The following is a 26,109-nucleotide window of genomic DNA, read 5'->3' on the forward strand; positions in this document are numbered from 1 at the left end:
TTGGTTGACATTTGAAAGCTTTATGCATAAGGGCTAGAAACTTGACTTCTAATAAAAAAAACCTAGGTTCTCAAGCACACTTCTGCTTCAGAATCTGCAACTACAGAACACACAAGATACTAACAAATTTAGTAACAAATTGTAGTTTCAAACATCAAGAATATCCAGGTGCATCAAATTTAATATCCTCATCACATGATCACAAATAATGAAGTCTCAATGTATTTTGTTCTAGGTGGAAGTGCCAGCATTCCTGGAATTGAGAGGATGGCACCCGGCATCGATCGTCTGGGTGCGGGAATAGAAAGAATACCTTCTGGGATGGGACATGGGATGGAGAGAGTAGGGTCTGAAATAGATAGAATGGGTCTTGTTTTGGATCGCATGGGTTCTAATGTAGATCGAATGGCCCCAGGAATTGATCGAATGGCCCCTCTGGGCATAGACCACATAGCTTCTAGCATTGACAGAATGGGTCCAACCATTGAGCGAATGGGTTCTGGTATAGAAAGAATGGGTTCTGGAATAGGTTTTGGTATTGATCGAATGGGTACTGCTATTGATCGTGTTAGTACAACTATGGACAGAATGGGATCAGGAGTAGATCGCATGGGTTCTGGCATGGATAGGATGGGTCTAAGTATGGATCGTATGGTACCTGCTGGGATGGGAACCGGAATGGGGCAAGTTATAGATAGAATGCCAACTGGATTGGATCGCATGGGTGCCACTAGTATGGAGAGAATGGGATTGGATCGCATGGGTGCCACTAGTATGGAGAGAATGGGATTGGATCGCATGGGTGCCACTAGTATGGAGAGAATGGGGCCTACCATGGGCCAGGGAATGGGGGCAGGTATAGATCGGATGGGACTTGCAATGGGAAGCAGTTTTGAAAGAACAATGGACATGGATCGTGGAAACTTCGCAGGCAGTTTTGCAGGCACTCTTGGAGGAACCGGAGGACCTGCAGCTGGGGTGGCCAGGAAAGCCTGCCAGATATTTGTGAGAAATGTGAGTAACATTTTCCTAATCTAGATAACTGCACAGAACTCTTGTGTTGGTGCTTAGTACTAGCATTTCTTCATCCTCTTAAGTTGTTGCTCGTTTTGATGGCTTCAGTTAGACTATCTTAAGTATTCGTGTAGTCTTCATCAAATGTATTAATGCTGCACAGGGAAGAGTTATATAGGGTCTGAGTAGAAAAATCTTTCCTTTAATTGATACAAACTGGACACACAACCCTCTGCACCAGTAAATGCTCTGTGTTCCATGTGTGTTATACTTCAGTGCTAGCAACTCTTAATTATTGATCAACCATGGAACAGATTCTCAGTGAATGACTGCTTTCTTTCTCCAGCTTCCTTTTGATTTCACATGGAAAATGCTGAAGGACAAATTTAATGAGTGTGGTAAGTTACTTTATGCTACTGAAGAACCTCCAAAACAACTTACTGTAGGAGAAAATCATTATGTAACATGACAAAAATTCTTTCTGAATCATAACTTCATCTGCTGCCTGTACTACTTAACCAAAACTTCTTACAAACCTAGGAAAATATTAGATATTAGCAAAAACTTGTATTTTGAATAAATGCTTGTTACAGTCATCAACTGTATCAAGTTTTTATTCTCTCCTATAATTCTGCCTTCTAGTGGCAATACTCTCCACCAAAAGTAACATGCAATAATTGTACATCTTTCTTTCAATAGTTGGAGACAGCCTGGGTACATCAGGCTTACTAGTAATCCTCTCCCTACCAGTAACTGTAAATAATTTTCTTACAGGAGTTTAATAGATCAGACAATTCTAAGTCCTCTTCCAATGGAAAACTTTAGTGTAAATATGCCCCAAACCTACTCAATACTAAAATAGAGACTGTCTTCTGTAACATTGAGCCATGAGCCCAGAATTCCACTTTCTGGTTATAGATTAATACCAACATTCCATGACTCATCTTCACTTTAAAACTCTAGTCCTGCTTGCCAGATTCATCCAATAAAAGATTAAAGGAATTTTGGTAAGATTTCAACATAATCTTTAAATCTTCTCCAGTAATATAAAACTAAAGTGAAAGGAGGAAATGGCTTCATTTACAAGAGTTCATTATGTACATCATGGGGTCTCAACATGAAGAGGGTGGCAGGTCTCAAGTAGGTCCAGAAACTCTTGTCTTTTGGACTAGATGGGAGGCAGATTCAGAAATTCTTCCTCTTATTATGTAGTCACAGTATGGAAAAAATTAAGAACTGCTGGCACAGATGGTATATGCTTTCCACGTAGAAATATTTCAGAATATAAATTAAGTTTAGAACCATTCAGTTAATTGACATGTATTTTCCCTGCTCTGCTGGAAGGATTTCTGGATGTGGGTAGATTGATCCAACAGATTAATCTTACAATGATGTGGCTCATGTATTTTGCTGGAATGGCTTTGTAGGGATATCTTGGAAGGGGGATGCCAGATATGAAGCTGTTTGACGAGTTTGAGTTTTACTTATCTATAGTTAGTCCCATATGCTGACTCCTTGTTCATTCCAACAGCGAATAACAATACTGCACTGTGGCCTTCACTACAAAATAGAGAGGTGCATCTATGCACCCTTCCAGTGAACTCCTTAAAAAGGGGGGCAAGTCTTGTCTGGCTCTCTGAAAACTGAGAGTCAAGCTGCATCTTCCTAAAACTGGGAAATGCTTGAATGGGGTAGATCAGTGGAAAGAGAAACAGATTCCAATCACATATCTTAAGTGAGGCAAATGTTTTAATTCTGAGAACAATCCTTTATATAAAAGTATAGTCAATCACACCTGAAATATTTCTGCTGCATTTGACTCTAAAATATGTTCTAAATGTACATCTTTTTATCACTGTATTTGGATGCTCTATTAGAGACCTTTCAGAGTCTTTTAATCACAGGATCATTTCATATAGGGACCTGGTTAGGTATTGAGCTTCATGCAGTGATTTCATTACACCAAACCACCCCCCCCCCCTTTTTTTCTTTTCCTTGCAGGTCACGTGCTGTATGCAGACATCAAGATGGAGAATGGGAAGTCCAAAGGATGTGGTGTCGTTAGATTTGAGTCCCCAGAAGTGGCTGAGAGAGCTTGCCGAATGATGAATGGGATACAGCTTCGTGGCAGGGAAATTGATGTGCGAATTGATAGAAATGCTTAAATTAGTTGCCTTTTTAAACACTGATACCAGATGTTTTGAATTTGTATTTTTCTTGTTAACCATTTTAATTTGACTGGATGTAAAGACATTACAACAATTCAGTTGCTTTCTGGAGTAATTTTAATTACTTTTTTTAACAAATGGATTTTCCATTTTACTGTTTTGCATTGAAACTGCAATGTGCACAATCTTTTTTGTAGTTGTGGCATCTTATTGACATTACAGATGTATGCGGTATGACTTTGATAATAAATGCCAGTTACTGAAAGCTTTCAATCATTGTTGCATCAATTACTGGCAGCAAATCTTATGCTTAAAAAGTCTTGGTATAAATAGAGCAAGTAGTTCAGAAACCTAGAATGTACGTGCTGTGAAACATAGCTCATGTCTGGAAGCACCTAGGAATGTCTTAATCATTCAAACTAGCACAGTGCCCCAACACTTTAGAAAGGAGGAGATCAAAAAGAGAAAGCTAGACAAGTGAGGAAATAAGTATATCCCCCTGCCCCCCCATAGCTGATAAAGGATTTTTAAATTGCCATGACTATTCATCCAAAGAAGTAAAAAGACCAGGAAAAACAGCAAGGTACAAGAGGTTACTGAAGTCAAACGGGTATCATTCAGGAAAAGGAAGTCCAACCCTAGCAAAGCTTATATGAAGGATTGTAAACTATGGCAAGTAGAATATAAAAAAGAATTTAGCAGGAACCTGAAGAGCAATTAGATTCTGTGCAGAATATATCAGAATAAGAAATAGGCAACATACTCTGGGTTTGCTGGACTGCCAATGGCATAAAGGGAGAAATTAAGGAAGAGAAGGACATAGCATCAGTCATTACCACAAAGGGTGACAGGGAAAATATCTAGCCTACACCATCTCTAGGTTAGTTGAGACCAGAAAAGTATCTTGAACTGACTTCAGCAGAGTAGCATGATGGCATATGAAATTCATTGCTTATAAAAGCATAGTAATGCACACTGGAAATAATACTCTGAACTACTAAGATATATTACTGGGTTCAAAATTTAAATACTGAAGAAAAAGACTTGTCTATCATTGCTCAAAGTGAAACAACAGTCAAAGTGAATTACATTAGGCTACATAAGGAATGCAATGGAAAAATACTACCTTCTATTAAAGTTATGCTATTATATAAATCAAACACTATCTGAAAAAGGAAATAGGGATATAGAGATGAGCAAGGAAAATGATTAGAGGTCTAGAAAGGCTTTCATGTCATGAGGAAATGAAAACGTTGGAATTGTGCAGAAAGGAGTAAGTAGGAGCATGAGAGAACACTACAAAATCTGAATGGTATAGTAGAAAAACGAAACAAACATGACAAGCTGAGAGGGGAAGATTGGGACGATAAACTTGAGATGGGACTGGGACTGGCTAGGTGAGGAGAATGGGACTGGGATGAGGAGTCGGTTGTGGGAAAGACAGGTTGGAGGGAAGAGGGGGTCAAGCTTTGGGGAAATGGGTAGATGAGTCCGGCCACTAGAGCATACTCCCCTCTAGACCTGGGAATGGAATCCAAGATTCCTGAGTCTAATCATTGCTCTGCTGTCAGCAAATATCTGTGAAACCCTTTGACAAAGTGTCTCATCCTCTAGCACTGGTCCACATACAAGATAACAACCTACTATTATTATTTACAATGTTAGCTCAAGTGGTGGATCTAAGTGTTCCAACTCTGCTGATGAATCCTGTGGGTGTCAGTATCATGTCACATGATAGAAATTGGTTTTTCAGTTTGCTTTTTTAAAAATGTAGGGGACTACACACAAAAAGCTACATTAAAACCATTATTAGTGGTGCAAAGTTAAGTACTCGAATGCTATGAAATGTCAGAATTAGGGTTCCCTGTGAGACCTTAATTCGGCCCCCTTGGTGCATGCATTATGCTTTCGTCTGCAAACACATGATCACATACTACTTTTCCATCATTCATTGCACAGAATGGACCTGCTCTTGGGATAGAGCAGGTTTGAGTAGTGCAGGAGTCAGTAAACTGCAGGAAGCGAAAGGTTTCAGAGTAGCAGCCGTGTTAGTCTGTATTCACAAAAAGAAAAGGAGGGCTTGTGGCACCTTAGACTAACCAATTTATCTGAGCATAAGCTTTCGTGAGCTACAGCTCACTTCATCGGATGCATACTGTGGAAAATACAGAAGATGTTTGTTTTTATACACACAAATCATGAAAAAATGGGTGTTTATCACTACAAAAGGTTTTCTCTCCCCCCACCCCACTCTCCTGCTGGTGATAGTTTATGTAAAGTGATCACTCTCCTTACAATCACCAGCAGGTGTGATTATGCTCAAATAAATTGGTTAGTCTCTAGGAAGCAAAAGGTTGGTCAAGTCAGCAGAATGCTGCCCTGAAGAACTGGATTCTGTCCCTGCAGTTGATGCTGGGCGAGCCACCAGGCTTTTCACAGGTGCTCACTAATTGCATCATCCTCATTTTTTGGGTGCCAGACTTGAGACCCTGGAGTCTATTTTTCTGGCCAGGCTGAGCACTCACAGTGGTAGCTGAAATCAAGGGGGGCTCTGCTTTGAACATACAAAATGATATGCACTCTGAATAAAAAGGTCCTAGGCATCTCAAATTGAACACCCAGAATTAGTGGAAAGTTGACCATAATCTCTGTGCCTCAGTTCCCATCTTTAAGATGGGAATAATACCACCCCTTCATCTGGCAGGGGTGTTGTGAAAAGAAGCTGAGGTTGGCAAAGCACTTCGATATTACAGTGGTGGGCGCCACAGAGGAAATTAATAATGGTGTCTTCAGAGCAAAGCCCAGGACCTAAGGCCTGGGGCCAAACACGGAAGAGAAGAAAACAGTATGTTCAATAACAGCTCATGCAGTGAGCACCTTCCGTCCTGGGCACTGGATGAACGTGTCCTGTGGGAAAACTGGTATGCGAACAAGTGACCGTCCCACCTCGGAGTCAGGAACTGACCAGCTGACCGCACACCTCACGGGAACAGGGAGTGCACACTGAGGCAGCGGCAAGGGAAAGGTCCCGAGCGACAGGTAAACCACGAACAGACCACAGGGAAGCAGCATTTTCCTTCTGCATGGTGAGGCCTCAAGGCCCTGTCCCCTCAATGCTCAGCTGTAAGCTTCGGAAAGCAGCAAGTTGTTTTGTTCAGAGCTAGGACCCTCCTCCATCCCCGAGGTGCCGGTAACCCGGAGGTTCTGCTGCGCAGCCCTTGCCAGGCGGCGTGCGCTCAGGGAGGCAGAGTTAAGGTTGCCCAATTCCGGCAGACTTGACTTTGCAAGGGCACTGATGCTGCGCTCCCGCGGCTTGCGTGCGGGATCCTGGACCGGTTCGGGCCCCCTGCAGCAGGTGGGCAGCGGCCGGTCGGGATCGGCGTCCCTAGGCCGGGCCCTGAGCTGCTCCCGGGGCGGCCTGTGGAACTCGCGGCCACAAGATTCCCGCCGGCTCTGGCGCCGCCTCCTCCTGCGGCCCGCCCCCGGCCGGCCCGGTGCCCCGCCCCCGGCCGGCCCGGTGCCCCGCCCCCGGCGCGAGCGGGTGACGCCATCACGCGGCGCGGCGCGGCGCCCGCTCACACGCTTCGCTCCCAAGATGGCGGCGGTGGCGGCCCGGGGATGCCGGGTGAGCGGAGAAGCGCTGGCCGGGCCGGGGGCGCTGCCCCGGGGTCTCCTCGCGGGGCTGCCCGGCTCGGGCCGGGCCCGCGGCGGAGGCCGGTCGCGGCTGTAACTGGCCCCGGCAGCGGCCCGGGGGGTTCCGCGGCGCGGCCCGCGCTGGGGGCGGGAGCCCGGCAGCTCGTGCGGCGGGGCCTGTCCAGCGCGCCGAGGGCGGGGGAGCGAGGCGGGAACGAGGAGCCCCGCGTCCCAGGCGGTGCCCTGGGCGCTGCGAGCAGCCGCAGGGCCAGGGGCTGGGCTGAAGACACCCCGGTCTGGGTTCTGCTCTCGGGGTGTTTCCCCGGGAGCGGCTGGGGCCGGGCCGACTCCTCTGGGGCGGGAAGGGCGAAAAGCGAAGGTCCGAAGATGTTGCAGCCCCAGGGGATCAGCTCTGTGCCCTGGGTGGCCCTGCTTCACCTTCCTCAGCATTCTTGGCTGTCATCCAGCTGCCTCAGTTTACCTTTGTGTCGCCAGTTGGGTGGCTGTGTACACGTGTCGTCTCATGGAAGAAATGAATATAACTTCGTGTTGTTAGGCTGATTTTTGATGATCTTTGATAAAAATGTTGCATTCCAAATGTGAGGCTTTTCCTGTGCTCAGCTAGTTAATGAATGAGTGAAACAAATGTCAAGTTTCTTTTAGCAAATTGCTCTGGAGAGTTTTTGACATTGCATTCAAGAGACTCATGATCTTTCGGTGACCCCAGATACAAAGAGCTGATGGGACTTTTCACCCTCTTTCAGATCAGCCCAGTGGGTCATGTCATGCAGTGGTCAGGCTGTCTCAGGGCGTGTCTATACTTGAAATGCCACAGTGGCACAGCTGCACCTCTGCGGCAGTGCCGATTCTGTATAGACCTACACCGACTGGAGGGGGTTTTCTGCTGGCATAGGTAATCCTCCTCCTCCAGAGGCGGTAGCAAGGTCAAGTGAAGAATTCTTCTGTCAACCTAGCACTGTCTACATTGGGGATTAGGTTGGTTTAACTACTCTGTTGTCTGCACAGAGGAGGGGCCCAGGCCATCAGTTGCCAGGAGACAGGGTGTTGGCCATTCTCTGTGCAGACAGCATTACACTGGCCCTCTAGGGCTCTGCAACAATCACATACGCTTATCCCACCACCTAGATACTTAAATGCCTAGGGGAAACTGAGGTGCCCACACAGTATTCAGCAAAAACATTAAGAACATTCTCACTTCATCACAGGGGGCTTGCACTGAGAGGCTTGCTATGTGATCTGTTTAATGTAACTGGATATTTTCATTATCCATATAAATACCTAATGCTTTTTAAAATCTGCTGAGCTCTTCAGTGATATCTTGTGGCAGTGAGTTGCACACGCAGAAGACATAGAAAAGTATTGCCTTTTATCAGGTTTAATTGTATTTGTCAGTTTCTGTAGCTGTCCCCTTGAGCTTGGATAGAAAAAGTAAATAGCAGGGTACTGAGTTGAAAGATGTCTTGTTGCAAACATGGAAACTAATTGTCAGTCACCCTGTTACAAGGATCTTTGTATCAGATATTTTTGGGGAGTTTCCTTTGTCAGGAATTAGTCTTTCCTTCAGCTGGTGATATTTGGGATGGGGCTCCTTTATAGCAGCAGCGGCAGCAAGGGAAATCAACATGGCTGCTCAAGACAAATCTTGAGCGGTTATGAGCCTGGTGAAGAGATCGGAGCCCAGAGCCTTTGAGGCCTCCTACTACAAGTCTTGAGGGCATGATCAAACATTCCCCATCCATAAAGTCTATTAGAGTTGTGTTAACTAAAAGGAGGCTGGCTTAGCATGGGCATAGTGATTTTGGTGGAGAGTTCTAGAGAGGGGCAGTCATGTGGAGAAGCAGTAATGGCTATGAGAACTGAGCAGGTTGGGGCTCCTCAGGAGCCTGCTGGCTGGTCTGGGGAGAAGCTACAGCCTTGTGCTGGCTGAGTGTGAAGAGGCATGTCTTGGTGTGTGGGGAAGAGAGCTGGCTCAGGGATGGGAATAATAGCATGGAGAGAGCTTTGCAACATGCTGATCTCTGAGCTGATCACAGTGTGGAGCTTAAATGGGATGATGAAACTAAAGGGTTAATTATGTGGGATAGGAATGTGCTTTTTTAGCATCCAAGCCAGTTGTAATAAACTTGTAAGTGACTTTAAAAATGTCTCTATTTATACTTCAAGTGCTTCTCTTCCATTCCCTGTGACTCAGGAAGCAAGAGGTGTTTGTTCCTGGCCTCCTCCAACAGAGAGCTCACAGAGGTGGGATGTTGTTCCTGGCCTCCCTACTTCTCTCCTGAGGGCCTCATCCTTCCTTTTGGGTAGGACACAGTCGTTGACCCTGCCTTCCTCCAGGCTGACTGTATTGAGACTCTGGTGCTTGGAGTCAGGAGAAGCTGGATATGAGTCAACAGTGTACCCTTGTTGCCAAGAAGGCCAATGGCATTTTGGGCTGTATAAGTAGGGGCATTGCCAGCAGATCAAGGGACGTGATTGTTCCCCTCTATTTGGCATTGGTGAGGCCTCATCTGGAGTAGTGTGTCCAGTTTTGGGCCCCACACTACAAGAAGGATGTGGAAAAATTGAAGAGAGTCCAGCGGAGGGCAACAAAAATGATTAGGGGACTGGAACACATGAGTTATGAGGAGAGGCTGAGGGAACTGGGATTGTTTAGTCTGCGGAAGAGAAGAACGAGGGGGGATTTGATAGCTGCTTCCAACTACCTGAAAGGGGGTTCCAAAGAGGATGGATCTAGACAGTTCTCAGTGGTAGCTGATGACAGAACAAGGAGTAATGGTCTCAAGTTGCAGTGGGGGAGGTTTAGTTTGGATATTAGGAAAAACTTTTTCACTAGGAAGGTGGTGAAGCACTGGAATGTGTTACCTAGGGAGGTGGTGGAATCTCCTTCCTTAGAAGTTTTTAAGGTCAGGCTTGACAAAGCCCTGGCTGGGATGATTTAGTTGGGGATTGGTCCTGCTTTGAGCAGGGGATTGGACTAGATGACCTCCTGAGGTCCCTTCCAACCCTGATATTCTATGACCTGCGTTCCGTTCCCGGCTCTGGCAGACTCACTATTCTGTACTTGAATGTAGTAGAGATCATGTGGTTTGTTTAACTGCTGTGAAATCTCTGTATAGAAAGCATGTTGTTTCCTCCAACCCAAGTTCATTGCTGCTCAAAATTTTTTGTTCCATGTGGTCAGGCTGCTTTGTCTCCCTGCCACTAGCATAAAGCTGTAGAAGGCTCCTCGCATTTTGTCAGTGGGGGAGAGGCTGGTTTCTGAAATCAGGAATATGGCGTGTCTCTGCCTAAGAAGGGGATTACTCGTGGTGGAATTTTGCGCCAAATTAAAAATTCCGCACACAAGATTTTAAAATTGTGCATATTTCATTTGTTAAAATAACACGATATAACCATGCCAGTTTAATTATTTTGGTAATTTATTTCAAAATACCGTCAGCAAGTATGTCTGTAACCTTACAGACAACAAAAATGATTCAGGAAATGTTTTTTGACAAATAGATTCCTTACTGGACATATTAACACAGATCTTTGAGTAATAATTCATGTAAACTACAATACAGAAACTTATTTCCCACGCCCCTCAGAAGCAGTGCAAAGGCTTGGGGGAGTCAGAGTAACGGAGGAGCTGAGGGAGAGGGAAGTAATTGCTGGGAGTGAACTGGAGGGTGTTGGGTGTGGGTGGGAGAAATACATGGAACAGGTATTTGAGAGAGGTATTGCTATGGAGATGGGGAGCCTCCGCCATACATACCCTGGCTGATCTCTAGCCTTTCCCATTCAGTTAGGCACATATGACCCACTCCTCGTGTATCCGCGTACCTCCCTCCCCCATCCACATGTGTTCCTGCACCCCCATTCAGGTGTTGGGTGTGGGTAGCATATCTGCATGTCTCCATATGGCCCTGCACCTCCATCCTTCTGTCCCTACGTGGCCCTGCACCCCCACTCCCATTCAGCCCCTGGCTCAATGTTGTCCCCCCACTAGTGCCTGTGCCCTTGCCCCAGTCTGTCCCCCCACTAGCCCTTCTGAACCCCAGTCTGTGTGACCCCCCAGGAGCCTTATGTGTCCTGCTATGTCCATTTCCCCACAACCCCCATGCCCCCTCACCTGATCCCGTAGGCAGTGTACTGTGAGGAAGGCATGCTCTGCCCCCTCCCTCTCCACTGCTGGTTGCTCTGGCCCATGAGCCAGCTGCCGTCTCTTCTGGTGCCACATCAGCCTATGGTGGGCAAAAGGTGTAATTGCAACGTGACCCCTCTTGTGGCTTCCCTTCACCTCCATGTCAGAATCAATTATATTGCAGGGGAAAAAAATTTGCTGGGGCTATTTATTCTGCACTTGCACAGTGAGGCAGAATTTCCGCAGGAGTGGGGGATGTAGGACTGAAGCTGCAAGCAGCAATACGTTGTCCCATTGCATTTCAACAGAAACAGGTTTTCTTTAAAAAATTGTTTCTAGCCCTATAAAGTGCAAAGAAATACTCCAAATATCACTTAAACCAGCAGTGACTGAGTTTGCAAATAGAAAAAGTTATTCTGAGGTGTGAACTTCCCTGTTCATCCTGTTTGAATGTTAGCTCTGAAGATTACAGATGGCAAATTAAATTGCCCCATGAGTTTTTAACTGCTAATAATAGCAGAAACATCTAGCTCCTCTGGGATGATGGGTGGCACTTAGCTAGAGCAGTACCATGTCCACCCAAAATAATGACAAATAGGCCCACCCATGTTGAGGTACAGCTTACGGTCTGGCCCTTGTGTGTTTTGTACAAGTGGATGATAGGGATGTGGCAGTGCTTTGTTAATTCATAATAAAGTTGTGATGCACTAGTTCTATGTATACAAGCTCTGGTGAGGGAGTATTTTCAGTATAGCTCCCAGCTTCTGTTCCCCAAAGATTAGCCAGAAATGCCCCTATATGCTGTGTTCTTTACTTCCCTTTTTCCACTGGCTTTTTGGGCACTGAGTGTGCCCCAAGCAGGTTTAATTATTTCTTTATTATTTGGTAACGAAGTTTTGTTTCTGTTCACAGAAATGCCTTGTCGGTGGCTCGAGGCTTATATCTGGAAGATACCCAGCTCTGGTACTCCCTAGTGGCATTGTTTATAGAATGGGCAGGCCTGTTTTAGAGCTACATCAGGTATGTTAATGGGCAGGGTTTTATGCATGCATTAGACTGAAAGTATGTTTTAGTAATGATCAGAGTATTGGGGTCTACTAGAAATTGATATGCTTCTGACAAGTGGCCACCCTAGATTATATACTTCAGTATGGTTTTCAAAGATGTGACATAAATGTTTTTGGATCTGTCGGATACCAACTTTCCCTCCATATATTTGTTTGCCAGCAATGAGCCCAGTTGATAAAATCCAGTAGTGAGGCTCCAGTCGTGTGCAGCCACCAAAAGCAGAAATCCTCAACAGCAGAAATTGGCCGGTTATTGAAACCTATCAGCTAAGTCAGAGCAGTGACTCCTTTGCCTCTTGAGGGAGTAATTTTTTTGCTTGGCTGTACATTTATCTCTAGTACTCTGTGCAGTGTGTGTGAAATTTGATTGCTATTCTGAAGGCACAGTGCTCCTTGGTTATGGTATTTTGGCCATCCTCAAGATGCCTAATTTCCACATCCTTTTGCATGGCAGACATGAAGTGTAAATCTACCTGGCTATGATACTTAATGTCTCTTTAGATTATACAGATTGTAATAATTATTTTCTTTTTAGTCTAGATATTATTCTTCTGGAGGCAGAAAAGGCTTTATATCCGGGTTTGTGGACAACATCAAACAGGAATTAGCAAAAAATAAAGAGATGAAAGAAAGTATTAAAAAATTCCGTGATGAAGCTAAAAAGCTAGAAGAATCTGATGCACTCCAGGAAGCAAGGAGGAAATATGTAAGTCTTCCTCATGAATTATTTTGTTGTCTGTTACAATTCAGAGTATTGTAACCTAAGCTTCTGTGCAAATGAGCTGTTGGGTTTGCTGTATTCAGGAAAGGTCTGGGCTGACTGATGGAAACACCAGTAGGTGCAATGAACTAGTGTAAAGAGTTAAGTTTTTCTACAGTTTTTGGTGGAATTTCTTTCCAACAGACATTTTAATAGAAATCACAAATAATAAGCAGGTAAAAAGTCACTTATCTATAGACATGGAGATAAAATTAAGGATTTTTCACTTTCATTAGACATAATCACATTCATAATGGATTATAAAACAGCTTTACTAGAAAGAAAGTGCTTTCATTGCACTAATAAGGAACTGAAGTCTGTTACCACAGCATTGCACATTCTTTCAGTGGCCAGATTCAGTATGGTGAAGGAACCAGGGAAGTGTGAAAGTGGGAATTAGTGATATTCTTGAATTGCTTCACATTTATATTATTGCCTCTTAACATTTGTTTCTTCTTCGAGTGATGGTCCCTATTATGTATTCCAAATATGGGTGTGCATGTGTGCCATGCCCTGGAGCCAGATGCTTTTCCTAGCAATGTCCATTGACCTACACATGTGTTGTGTGTCCCCTTGTGCTCCCAGCCAAGGTTAGCCAGGAGCCGTGCATGTCGACGCCTCCTGTTCCCTCTTACTCCTGCATGGCCTGAATTAGATCCTCTGTTCCTTTGTGGTCTTACTCTTTTAGCTAAGTTTCAGAGTAACAGCCGTGTTAGTCTGTATTCGCAAAAAGAAAAGGAGTACTTGTGGATGCAATCGATGAAGTGAGCTGTAGCTCACGAAAGCTTATGCTCAAATAAATTGGTTGGTCTCTAAGGTGCCACAAGTACTCCTTTTCTTTTAGCTAAGAGAGTAACCTGCTTCATTTGTGTAATTGAAGAATTGTATAATTCTTGTTTGTTTTTTCTTGTAGATAGCTAGTTGTGTATAGTAATTAGTGTTAGTCTGCCCTGATTGGGGTACGCCCCTCTGCCCCGCTGGGATGTATGTCCTGTGTTCCGGGGTTTAAAAGCAGATTCTTTCCCGTGCTGCTTCTCCATGAGCAACAAGCACCAGTGGCATCTTTACTGCCTTGGGGAGGCTCACATCGTTGCTCGCTGTATGATTTGCAAGTCTTTCCCATCCTGGACTTGGGAAGCACAGTAGCTTTGCTTCAGAAAATACTGGATTTTTCTCAATTATCTCAAGAAACTGAGGTTCTGCATGGTTTCCCTGGCCTCCATCATTCCCTCCCCGAATCATTATCTCTCTTTCATATTTAAGGCAGCTATTGGTTTACATTGCATTGATTTGGGCACAAATTTTAAACATCTAAAAATAGAACATTGTATTCTGACTTTCCATGTGACTGATCCCCATTTCTGTTCCTTTCACTTCATATAGTTAGAAGAATCCATGTGTCCTATTGAGAACAGAGTTTAACTGCGGGTGTTCTGTCCTACAGTAGTATGTCACCAAGAGAGCGCTATATGCTGGGCTATTGATGCAGTGCTATAAAATCCTCATGTGGTTATAATTCTGATTGATGCAGTGATTCCTGTTAACATAAAATTTTTGTTTGTGCTGCAGAAAACCATTGAATCTGAAACGGTTAAGACCTCTGAAGTGATTAAAAAGAAGCTTGGAGAAATAACAGGATCAGTCAAAGAGGTACAGTATAACCTTGCAAAAATCCATCAGTTTACTTGTGGTTTGCACTTTGTATTGAATTAATGTCCTTTATCGCTTTCTTCTAGTTGAAGGAGGGTCACTGTTGTTGCCCTTACAGGCCAGGGCCACTAAAGAGACCTGCAGTGGTAACTGCTGGAGAATTTTTGGTGTGACTAGTGTGATGGCAGATGTGCAGGCAGTATCCGCACCCCATGTTTCTTCCTTGCTGCAGGGTAGATGAGTGTGTACATGGGGGTCTGACTATCTGATAGCTGCAGAAGAGAAAATGCCTCAAGGGTTTGTCTCCTCCATTGGGGCATAGGCAACTCAGATACCAGCGCCAAAGTGGAAGAGCCCATTTGGGAACATGGCTAGGAGCAATGTTCTGCTTAAGCTGTACACATGTGTGGCTGCACATCTCGCGTGACTGGCACCTGGATCCCCATCCTGCCAGAATGGAAGGCATCGGCTCTCAGTACCGTAGACCGGCAGGAAGCTTTGAGACAACAGGGAGGAAGGGTGCAGAGTGGTGTGGAGGAAGCAGGGTTTCTGGAGGAGGTGTGACTTGCACCTGGGTCCTGTTTTACCTGCTGCACCCTCCTGTTGGATAAGTGGCAGCTCCTCTGGGTGCTGTGGGAAGCCTCAAGCAGGGAGGGCAGGGAAAGAAGACTGAGGGCACCATTTAGGTGGGGAGGTGCTGTTCATGGTTGAGTCCCTGGGCGTATGGTGCTAACTGTGGTGAAGGTGGTCCCTGCCGCTGGCACCAACGTCCAAGGGCTGGCAGAGCTGAAATGAGCCTCCAGCAGCCTGGCCCAGAAAGGATGTGGGGAGGCAGGAGCCTGTGCTGCATTGCTGCTGGGCCAGGGGTGCCTGGTCTGTGCACTCCTACCCACTCCCAGCTGCGATGGTAACTCCCTCCTGGCAACCAGGGTGCAGAGAGGAAGGGGCGGAGTGCTGACTGAGGGGCAGGGGAACAGGACTGGCTGATGGGGAAAACACGTGGTGGTACTGTCCACCTGGCAACCCCTTCTCTGTGGGTTTGTCTTCCCACCCACCCCAGAATCAGCTGCCCACTGCCAGGGAAGTCTCTGACATCCCTGCAAGGAGCACCTGCTAAGCCAGCTGTGCTGGTTCAGAGTGAAATGGTGATCAACTGTTTGTGGAGATGTTTTAACCTCCGGCCTGCCACAGCCTGTGTGTGTAGCACCCCACCCCCCAGGCACTCTGTGGTGTGTGTAAAGCTTTTTTTGTTGGAGTGGAAGAAAGAGTATTTGGAGCTTCTTTCCTGGTGGATCAAAAATTAGTGCTCAGAGCTCTCTCCCCCAGAGCTGGCCTGGCCTGGCCTGCATTTCCTTCTATCTCTTAGAGACAGGTTTCAGAGTAGCAGCTGTGTGAGTCTGTATTCGCAAAAAGAAAAGGAGTACTAGTGGCACCTTAGAGACTAACCAATTTATTTGAGCATAAGCTTTCATGAGCTACAGCTCACTTCATCGAATGCATTCAGTGGCAAGTACTCCTTTTCTTTTATCTCTTAGAGAATTAACAAGGATGCGGGTATTTCAAAGGAAAGGTCTAGAGTATTTTAACTGCTAGGTGGCGCAGCAAATAGAAAAGCCAATATATTGGCAGCAGCGTGTAGTGGCCTTGGGGCAATGCAGGAGTCCTGGTGCTGTGGAGTGGGAGGGGAGGCTGCAGGCAGGGCAGTGGATGGGAGGGAGGACCTGTGGCCTGGAAGCTGGGGTTTTCCACAGGTAGTAGGGGCTCCAGGGCCGTCCAGGGCTGCACAGAACCTCTCCCTGTGCTGTCCGGGGGTGTCCTGCCCTGGCACCAGGGGCCCTGGGCTTGTTGTGTCCCAAAGCTTCTTTCCCTGGCTGCAGCCCCGCAAACCTGCCTTCCACTTATTGGCAGTTTTTGGATAATAGCAACTTTTTACTGGAACTGAGAGGTTGCTGTTAAGCAACATTCTTGGTGTATAAATAATTGCTAGTCCAACATGTATAGTTCTATAGCTGTCCAAAAATATCTTCATCGCCGATGATCACAGCACAGCTCCCGGGTCACTGCTAATGCTGCAGCAGAAAAGTCAGGTTCCCTGTGACCTGTAACTACTTAAGAAAAATCAAATCTTGGTCCTACAGACCTTGACCATGCCACTAACGTGCTGATTTCCCTGGTGATCACTTGGGAAATCTCTAAAGGCCAAAAAGAGGAATCTCTTTCAAATCCAGGTGGTGGTCCATGTTTCTCACACCATTTTCCTTCCATGTTATTGCAGAGTTTGGATGAAGTAAGTAAGAGTGATATTGGTCGGAAGATAAAAGAAGGTGTGGAAGAAGCTGCCAAAACAGCAAAGCAGTCTGCAGAATCAGTGACCAAAGGAGGGGAGAAACTGGGCAAGACAGCAGCATTTAAAGCAATCTCCCAGGTACATATGCAGGTGACATGTCTCCTTTGGTGCCCTACCGTGCAGGCACCACGTTCACTAATAAGAAAGCTGTGTTGGGAAAAAAAAAGTCCCTCCCGAACTGTAAGTGTTAAGTTTCAGAGGGGTAGCCGTGTTAGTCTGTATCAGCAAAACCAACGAGGAGTCCTTGTGGAACTGTAGAGACTAACACATTTATTTGGGCATAAGCTTTCGTGGGCTAGAACCCTCTTCATCAGATGCATGGAGTGGAAAATACAGGAGCAGGTATAAATACATGAAAAGATGTGAGTTGCCTTACCAAGTGTAAGGTCAGTCTAATGAGACAATTCAATTAACAGCAGGATACCAAGGGAGGAAAAATAACTTTTGAAGTGGTAATGAGAGTGGCCCATTTCAGACAGTTGACAAGATGTGAGTAACAGTAGGGGGAAATTAGTATTGAGGAAATTAGGTTTAGGTTTTGTAATGCCCCAACCACTCCCAGTCTAAAGACTGGGAAATTAGTGAATGTAGTTTAGAGAGCAAAACTCTTCCAACGTACAGGAGGTACTGAGGAGGTACTGGAATAAACTGATATGTTAAAGAGCTGTAAATCAACAGGATTGGATGGTATACATCTGAGAGCCCTGAACGATCTTAAGCATCAAGTCTCCTGCTTCCTGCTCTGGGGTGGGGGTCCACGATGAGTGTGACTCCTTGTCAGATGCTCGTACGCTCTGCAAGGATTAACGCACCTCAACAAGCATTTTCAGTGACAACAAGCAGTATTTTAAAAACAGAGTAGGCTTTATTAGTCAACTGGAACACAGCACTGGATGTCCTTAAGTTAGCATAAAGAAATGAAGGTTAAAACATAGTCCATCTGGCCAAACCAGCACAGACCCCAGCCAAGCTGTAGTGGATTCCATCTCAAGGTATGCCTTTCCCTGACCTCTTCGTCAGTTCCAGGTGAGAGCAGTCAGCTTCTTCCAGAAGCCCACACTTTATCCTCTACTGGTCACCTCCCTATTTTTTGTCTCCAGGCAAAGCCATGCTACGTTCACAACCCTGTCTGCTGGAGCTTCCCAGTGTTGTCATTGGGGCTTTTCGTTGTCCCTCTGGGCCCTCTGTTGATCTGGATCAGTTTCATCACAGCTCAGACAACAAAGCAACACCCACACCTCATGTCCTGCGCTGCTCTGAGAGCAAACTTAAACCCTTTTTCTGCCCTGAGGGGTAGCAGTGCAAAGGACAGGGCAACTGAGGCACACACCAGCTCCATAAAAATATTACAGAAAAGCCCCACTTTGTTACACCTACCACTGAACCTTACTTCGGCACCAGGTAGGGCCCCTTTTTTTTCCTAGAAGGGATGTAAATACTCCTATGTCATGGCATAAATGTAAGTGGTGCATTCACTGTAACTTGAAGTCTTTAAATCATGATTTGAGGACTTCAGTAACTCAGCCAGAGGTTAGGGGTTTATTTCAGGAGTGGGTGAGTGAGGTTCTGTGTCCTGCAATGGGCAGGAGGCTAGACTAGATGATCATGATGGTCCCTTCTGGCCTTAAAGTCTGAGTCTATGAGTTTATAAGCTAAGCTCTAACTGACTGAGTTGGAAGAACTTTCTCATTGCAGATGTATTGCAAATAAAAAAGCATCTGATCCTAGTGGCTGCTGGACAGGGTACTAGGCAAGCTGGATCATTGATCTCATCAGTCATGCCAATTCCTATGTTTGTGTTCCTAATAAGATGTCATCTGCAAAAGGTCAGCTTCAGCTGCAGTAGCAGATATTATACAGTGACATATCTATAATGAAGCCTGTTAGCTACATCTGCTGCAGTAAGATAACTCCCTTTTCAGACCTGCCTACTGTTTTTCTGCAAAGCAGGCTGCCAGGCCATCCCTCCCAGGCAAGCAGTCATTTTGCAGGATTTGCTAGTCTTACTGTATACTGAATTTTCTATAGGTTACAAATCATTTTCCCCATACTCTTAACATGTTTTTATTTGTTGTTGGATTTAAGTTACCTGACTCAAAGGCCTTTTTATGGACAGAATTGTTTTTTTAACTTGGCTTTATTTTCTATATGCAAAATGCAGGATTTTTTTTTTTTTTGCTTTAGAACAGCAAATTGACTCTTGTATATTGAGAGAATAAATAGGAATTTTAGTAGCACAACCTTAGGTTTGATCTGCCTTTTTCTTTCGTATTTAGCAGACTTATATTCCTTTGGATAATCTGTCACTCAGTATCATTCATGAGGAATCAGAAGTATTGTTGTGGCCACTACATGCTCCCTCATCTCTCCTTTCTAGTCAGTGAGTGATTTACACATGGCTAATAATGGAATAAAAATCTTTCAAAGTCTAGTCCCTACTTCATATCACAATCTATGAGTCCAATTCTGTAAACACTTAAACATGTGTGTAACTTTACTCAAGTGAGCAGTTTCATTAACTCCAGCGGGATTGTTCACCTGGGAAAAGTTATGCACGTTTACAAAATCAGAGCCTATTCTGTAAAATGTTATGGAAACTTGACTTACCACACGACCTATTATGGTGTGGTGCTAAACCAGAAACAGTCTTATTCTTCAGAATTTTTAAATATTATTTTAGGCAAGAAAACAGAGCATCATAGAGCTACACAAGTCCTTGTGGCTTGGGTAAGATACACATCCTGCTGCTGGTAAATAATACCTATATAACTTATTACAGGCTGGCTGCCTAATGCATCTAAAATAAAATGCTCTCTTTACCAGAGCAAATACAATAATAGGAGGTTGCACTGCTTGTGATATAACTCCTTGTTCTCCATAGATATAGTCACTGGAGAGATCTGCAACATCCAATGTTTAATAAAAAGAAAAGGAGTACTTTGTGGCACCTTAGAGACTAACCAATTTATTTGAGCATAAGCTTTCGTCAGCTACAGCTCACTTCATCGGATGCATGCAGTGGAAAATACAGTGGGGAGATTTTATATTCACAGAGAACATGAAACAATGGGTGTTACCATATACACTGTAACTAGAGTGATCAGGTAAGGGGAGCTATTACCAGCAGGAGAGAGAAAAAAAACACCTTTTGTAGTGATAATCAAGGTGGGCCATTTCCAGCAGTTGACAAGAACGTGTGAGGAACAGTACGGGGGGAAAATAAACATGGGGAAATAGTTTTACTTTATGTAATGACACATCCACTCCCAGTCTTTATTCAAGCCTAATTTAATGGTGTCCAGTTTGCAAATTAATTCCAATTCAGCAGTGTCTCGTTGGAGTCTGGTTTTGAAGTTATTTTTGTTGAAGAATTGCGACTTTTAGGTCTGTAATCAAGTGCTATAATCGAGACATGTTATAGTCCTAGCCTTCAAAACCTCCTGAGGCAAGGAGTTCCACAGGTTGACTGTGCGCTGTGTTTATTTGTTTTAAACCTGCTGCCCATTAATTTCATTTGGTGGCCTGTAGTTCTTATGTTATGTGCTAAGGAGACTACCCAGCTAGTGAGGACTACTGTCACACCCCCGGGGGACGAGGATATAGCTCTGTCACAGAGAGGACACTGGCTGCTGGTTCCTTCTGGCAGTAGGCCGTGCTCCATTCCTACGCCCAACCCACCTACCATGGTGATGGAGAACTGTTATGCTCCCCTGGCAATGAGCAGTGAGAAATCACCCCCAAAGGAGGAGAAGCCACGTTCCCCCAAGGCTGGGAGGATCACCTCCATGAATTTATCCAGTTCTCTTTTAAACCCTGTTATAGTCCTAGCCTTCACAACCTCCTTAGGCAAGGAGTTCCCCAGGTTGACTGTGCGCTGAGTGAAGAACTTCCTTTTATTTATTTTAAATCCTGCTACCCATTAATTTCATTTGGTGGCCCCTAGTTCTTATATTGTGGGAACAAGTAAATATCTTTTCCTTATTCACTTTCTCCACACCACTCATGATTTTATATACCCCCCTTAGTCTCCTCTTTTCCAAGCTGAAAAGTCCTAGCCTCTTTAATCTCTCCTCATATTGGACCCGTTCCAAACCCCTAATCATTTTAGTTGCCCTTTTCTGAACCTTTTCTAATGCCAGTATATCTTTCTTTTTTGAGATGAGGGGACCACTGTACTGTATGCAAAAAGAAAAGGGGTACTTGTGGCACCTTAGAGACTAACAAATTTATTTGAGCATAAGCTTTCATGAGCTACAGCTCACTTCATCGGATGCATTCAGTGGAAAATACCAGTATTCAAGATGTGGGTGTACCATGGATTTATATAAGGGCAATAAGATATTCTCCATCTTATTCTCTATCCCTTTTTTAATGTTTCCTAACATCCTGTTTGCTTTTTTGACTGCCACTGCACACTGCCTGGATGTCTTCAGAGAACTATCCATGATGACTCCAAGATCTTTCTCCTGATTAGCTGTAGCTAAATTAGCCCCCATCATATTGTGTATATATAGTTGGGGTTATTTTTTCCAATGTGCATTACTTTACATTTATCCACATTAAATTTCATTTGCCATTTTGTTGCCCAATCACTTAGTTTATTGAGATCTTTTTGAAGTTCTTCACAGTCTGCTTTAGTCTTAACTATCTTGAGCAGTTTAGTATTGTCTGCAAACTTTGCCACCTCACTGTTTACCCCTTTCTCCAGATCTCAGAGTAACAGCTGTGTTAGTCTATATTCGCAAAAAGAAAAGGAGTACTTGTGGCACCTTAGAGACTAACCAATTTATTTCAGCATAAGCTTTCGTGAGCTACAGCTCACTTCATCGGATGCATGCTGTGGAAAGTGTAGAAGATCTTATTATATACACACAAAAAGCATGAAAAAATACCTCCTCCCACCCCACTCTCCTGCTGGTAATAGCTTATCTAAAGTGATCACTCTCCTTACAATGTGTATGATAATCAAGTTGGGTCATTTCCAGCACAAATCCAGGTTTTCTTACCCCCCCCCCCACACACACACACAAACAGGAGAGCGATTTTGTGTGGGGGGGGGTGAAAAGTATACTGCTATTTTTTACAAAAAGCAGCTCACTTCATCGGATGCATGCTGTGGAAAGTGTAGAAGATCTTATTATATACACACAGAGACCATGAAACAATACCTCCTCCCACCCCACTCTCCTGCTGGTAACAGCTTATCTAAAGTGACCATCAAGTTGGGCCATTTCCAGCACAAATCCAGGTTTTCTCACCCTCCAAACCTGGATTTGTGCTGGAAATGGCCCAACTTGATGGTCACTTTAGATAAGCTGTTACCAGCAGGAGAGTGGGGTGGGAGGAGGTATTGTTTCATGGTCTCTGTGTATATAATGTCTTCTGCAGTTTCCACAGTATGCATCCAATGAAGTGAGCTGTAGCTCATGAAAGCTTATGCTCAAATAGATTGGTTAGTCTCTAAGGTGCCACAAGTACTCCTTTTCTTCTCTCAATAGACTCTCCTCTAAGAGAAATCTCTGTCCAATCCACGTGCACCTCTGCAGCAACCTGCTTTCCCCCATCTCTTAGTTTAAAAACTGCTCTGCAACCTTTGTAATGTGAAGTGCCAGCAGTCTGGATCCACTTTGGGTTAGGTGGAGCCCATCCTTCCCCTATCCCAAAAGTTTCCCCAGTTCCTAATAAATCTAAACCCCTCCTCTCGACACCATCGTCTCATCCACGCATTGAGTCTCTGAAGCTCTGCCTGCCTTCCTGGCCCTGCTCTGAATGATAGTACCTACTTTTACAGCAAGATTGATTTCACCAATTGCACATGCTAAAGCTAGTAAATTAATGTGACCAATAATGGATAAAATTTCTTGTCTTCATTGAATAATCTCCTTCCCTCTAGCTTTTGAATTTAAGCAAACTTTTAACTAGGGAACAATTTTATGAAGTTTGATAATTGTTTTATTGGCATAATTGAAACACCATTTTTGAAAATTGTCATATTCAGTCTTCCCTAACATTTTTGCCAGTAAAATCTCTTTATTAATGGAGATTAATGTTGAATTAGTATTCTGTTGAATTAGTATTCTGGTCTGAGTAATTAAAGTTTCTGTTTTTTTATTGACACAATTCTGGAGTTTAGTCCTGGAATTAAAGTTTTTTTTATTTTTGCAGGTAAGTGGCACAGGCTCAAGTAAAGGAAGAAAGACTTCTAGCTTTAATTACATTAAAATTTGTTTTTTAATATGAATAAAAAATTGAGTATTTAAAACTCATTCTACTCATAAGCCAAGAAAAAAGAAAAGGAGTACTTGTGGCACCTTAGAGACTAACCAATTTATTTGAGCATAAGCTTTCGTGAGCAACAGCTCACTTCATCGGATGCATACTGTGGAAAGTACAGAAGACGTTTTTATACACACAAACCATGAAAAAATGGGTGATTATCACTACAAAAGGTTTTCTCTCCCCCAACCCCACTCTCCTGTTGGTAATAGATTATCTAAAGTGATCACTCTCCTTACAATGTGTATGATGATCAAGGTGGGCCATTTCCAGCACAAATCCAGGGTTTAACAAGAACATCTGGGGGGGGGGTAGGAAAAAACAAGGGGAAATAGGTTACCTTGCATAATGACTTAGCCACTCCCAGTCTCTATTCAAGCCTAAGTTAATTGTTTCCAATTTGCAAATGAATTCCAATTCAGCAGTCTCCCGCTGGAGTCTGGTTTTGAAGTTTTTCTGTTGTAATATCGCAACTTTCATGTCTAATCGCGTGACCAGAGAGATTGAAGTGTTCTCCGACTGGTTTATGACTGTTATAAAGCAGTCACCTTCAGCCCCCAACTAAAACCCCTCCAACGCATTATCAAGGATCTACCACCTATCCTGAAGGATGACCCAACACTCTCACAAATCTTGGGAGACAGGCCAGTCCTTGCCTACAGACAGCCCCCCAACCTGAAGCAAATACTCACCAGCAACCACATACCACACAACAGAACCACTAACCCAGGAACCTATCCTTGCAACAAAGCCCGTTGCCAACTGTGCCCACATATCTATTCAGGGGACACCATCACAGGGCCTACATCAGCCACACTATCAGAGGCTCGTTCACCTGCACATCTACCAATGTGATATATGCCATCATGTGCTAGCAATGCCCCTCTGCCATGTACATTGGTCAAACTGGACAGTCTCTATGAAAAAGAATAAATGGACACAAATCAGATGTCAAGAATTATAACAGTCATAAACCAGTCGGAGAACACTTCAATCTCTCTGGTCACGAATTCATTTGCAAATTGGATACAATTAACTTAGACCACCGGACCAGGGGGATGAGGTGGACGAGGCTTTCTTCCGGCAAGTCGCAGAAGCTACTAGATCGCATGCCCTGGTTCTCATGGGCGACTTCAATCATCCTAATATCTGCTGGGAGAGCAATCCAGCGATGCACAGATAATCCAGGAAGTTTTTGGAAACTGTAGGGAACAATTTCCTGGTGCAAGTGCTGGAGGAACCAACTAGGGGCGGAGCTCTTCTTGACCTGCTGCTCACAAACTGGGAAGAACTAGTAGGGGAAGCAAAAGTGGATGGGAACCTTGGAGGCAGTGACCATGAGATGATCGAGTTCAGGATCCTGACACAAGGAAGAAGGGAAAGCAGCAGAATACGGACCCTGGACTTCAGAAAAGAAGACTTTGACTCCCTCCGGGAACTGATGGGCAAGATCCCCTGGGAGAATAACATGAGGGGAAAAGGAGTCCAGGAGAGCTGGCTGTATTTTAAAGAATAGGGACAAACCATCCCTATGTGTAGAAAGAATAGTAAATCTGACAGGCGACCAGCTTGTCTTAACAGTGAAATCCTTGCTGATCTTAAACACAAAAAAGAGACTTACAAGAAGTGGAAGATTGGACAAATGACCAGGACGAGTATATAAATATTGCTCGGGCATGTAGGAATGGAATCAGGAAGGCTAAATCACACCTGGAGTTGCAGCTAGCGAGGGATCTTAAAAGTAACAAGAAGGGTTTCTTCAGGTCTGTTGGCAATAAAAAGAAAGCGTGGGCCCCTTACTAAATGAGGGAGACAACCTAGTGACAGAGGATGTGGAAAAAGCTAATGTACTCAATGCTTTTTTTGCCTCTGTCTTCACGAACAAGGTCAGCTCCCAGACTACTGCACTGGGCAGCACAGCATGGGGAGGAGGTGGCCAGCCCTCTGTGAAGGTAGAAGTGGTTCGGGACTATTTAGAAAAACTGGATGTGCACAAGTCCATGAGGCTGGATGCGTTGTATCCAAGAGTGCTAAAGGAATTGGCGGCTGTGATTGCAGAGCCATTGGCCATTATCTTTGAAAACTCATGGCGATCGGGGGAAGTCCCGGAAGATTGGAAAAAGGCTAATGTAGTGCCCATCTTTAAAAAAGGGAAGAAGGATGATCCTGGGAACTACAGGCCGGTCAGCCTCACCTCAGTCCCCGGAAAAATCATGGAGCATGTCCTCAAGGAATCAATTCTGAAGCACTTAGAGGAGAGGAAAGTGATCAGGAACAGTCAGCATGGATTCACCAAGGGCAAGTCATGCCTGACTAATCTAATTGCCTTCTACGACAAGATAACTGGCTCTGTGGATGAAGGGGAAGCAGTGGATGTGTTGTTCCTCGACTTTAGCAAAGCTTTTGACATGGTCTCTCACAGTATTCTTGTCAGCAAGTTAAAGAAGTATGGGCTGGATGGATGCACTACAAGGTGGATAGAAAGTTGGCTAGATTGTCGGGCTCAGCGGGTAGTGATCAGTGGCTCCATGTCTAGTTGGTAGCTGGTATCTAGTGGAGTACCCCATGGGTCAGTCCTGGGGCCGGTTTTGTTCAATATCTTCATTAACGATCTGGAGGATGGTGTGGATTGCACCCTCAGCAAGTTTGCGGATGACACGCTGGAGGGTAGGGATAGGATACAGAGGGCCCTAGACAAATTGGAGGATTGGGCCAAAAGAAATCTGATGAGGTTCAACAAGGACAAGTGCAGAGTCCTGCACTTAAGATGGAAGAATCCAATGCACCGCTACAGACTAGGGACCGAATGGCTAGGCAGCAGTTCTAAAGAGAAGGACCTGGGGTGACAGTGGACAAGAAGCTGGATATGAGTCAACAGTGTGCCCTTGTTGCCAAGAAGGCCAATGGCATTTTGGGGTGTATAAGTAGGGGCATTGCCAGCAGATCGAGGGACGTGATCGCTCCCCTCTATTCGACATTGGTGAGGCCTCATCTGGAGTACTGTGTCCAGTTTTGGGCCCCACACTACAAGAAGGATGTGGAGAAATTAG

The 26,109-nt window shown here is 44.7% G+C and overlaps 2 protein-coding genes across 7 annotated transcripts in view; both read left to right on the plus strand.

The window, feature by feature from the left end:
• The window catches only part of HNRNPM (heterogeneous nuclear ribonucleoprotein M), a 32,055-nt gene extending 28,600 nt beyond the window's left edge, over nt 1-3,455 (plus strand). For 2 of the 3 annotated variants that reach the window (XM_073324312.1, XM_073324313.1), the window contains 3 exons: nt 236-1,014; nt 1,361-1,412; nt 3,016-3,455. In XM_073324312.1, the coding sequence (XP_073180413.1) occupies nt 236-1,014; nt 1,361-1,412; nt 3,016-3,179 (995 nt within the window). In that variant the 3' untranslated portion in view covers nt 3,180-3,455. The remainder of the gene's footprint in view (nt 1-235; nt 1,015-1,360; nt 1,413-3,015) is intronic. The other variant, XM_073324314.1, reaches the window with a different exon arrangement.
• A 3,289-nt stretch (nt 3,456-6,744) lies between these two features.
• TIMM44 (translocase of inner mitochondrial membrane 44) overlaps nt 6,745-26,109 on the plus strand; it is a 52,276-nt gene continuing 32,911 nt past the window's right edge. The window contains exons 1-6 of one of the 4 annotated variants that reach the window (XM_073324468.1): nt 6,765-6,807; nt 9,000-9,077; nt 11,872-11,979; nt 12,562-12,732; nt 14,356-14,436; nt 16,712-16,861. In XM_073324468.1, coding sequence (XP_073180569.1) covers nt 6,778-6,807; nt 9,000-9,077; nt 11,872-11,979; nt 12,562-12,732; nt 14,356-14,436; nt 16,712-16,861 — 618 coding nt within the window. In that variant the 5' untranslated portion in view covers nt 6,765-6,777. Of the gene's footprint in view, nt 6,808-8,999; nt 9,137-11,871; nt 11,980-12,561; nt 12,733-14,355; nt 14,437-16,711; nt 16,862-26,109 lie in introns of those variants that run through there. The other 3 variants (XM_073324469.1, XM_073324470.1, XM_073324471.1) reach the window with 3 other exon arrangements.

This window comes from Lepidochelys kempii, chromosome 25 (assembly GCF_965140265.1).
Source record: "Lepidochelys kempii isolate rLepKem1 chromosome 25, rLepKem1.hap2, whole genome shotgun sequence".
NCBI classification, from domain to species: Eukaryota; Metazoa; Chordata; order Testudines; family Cheloniidae; genus Lepidochelys; species Lepidochelys kempii.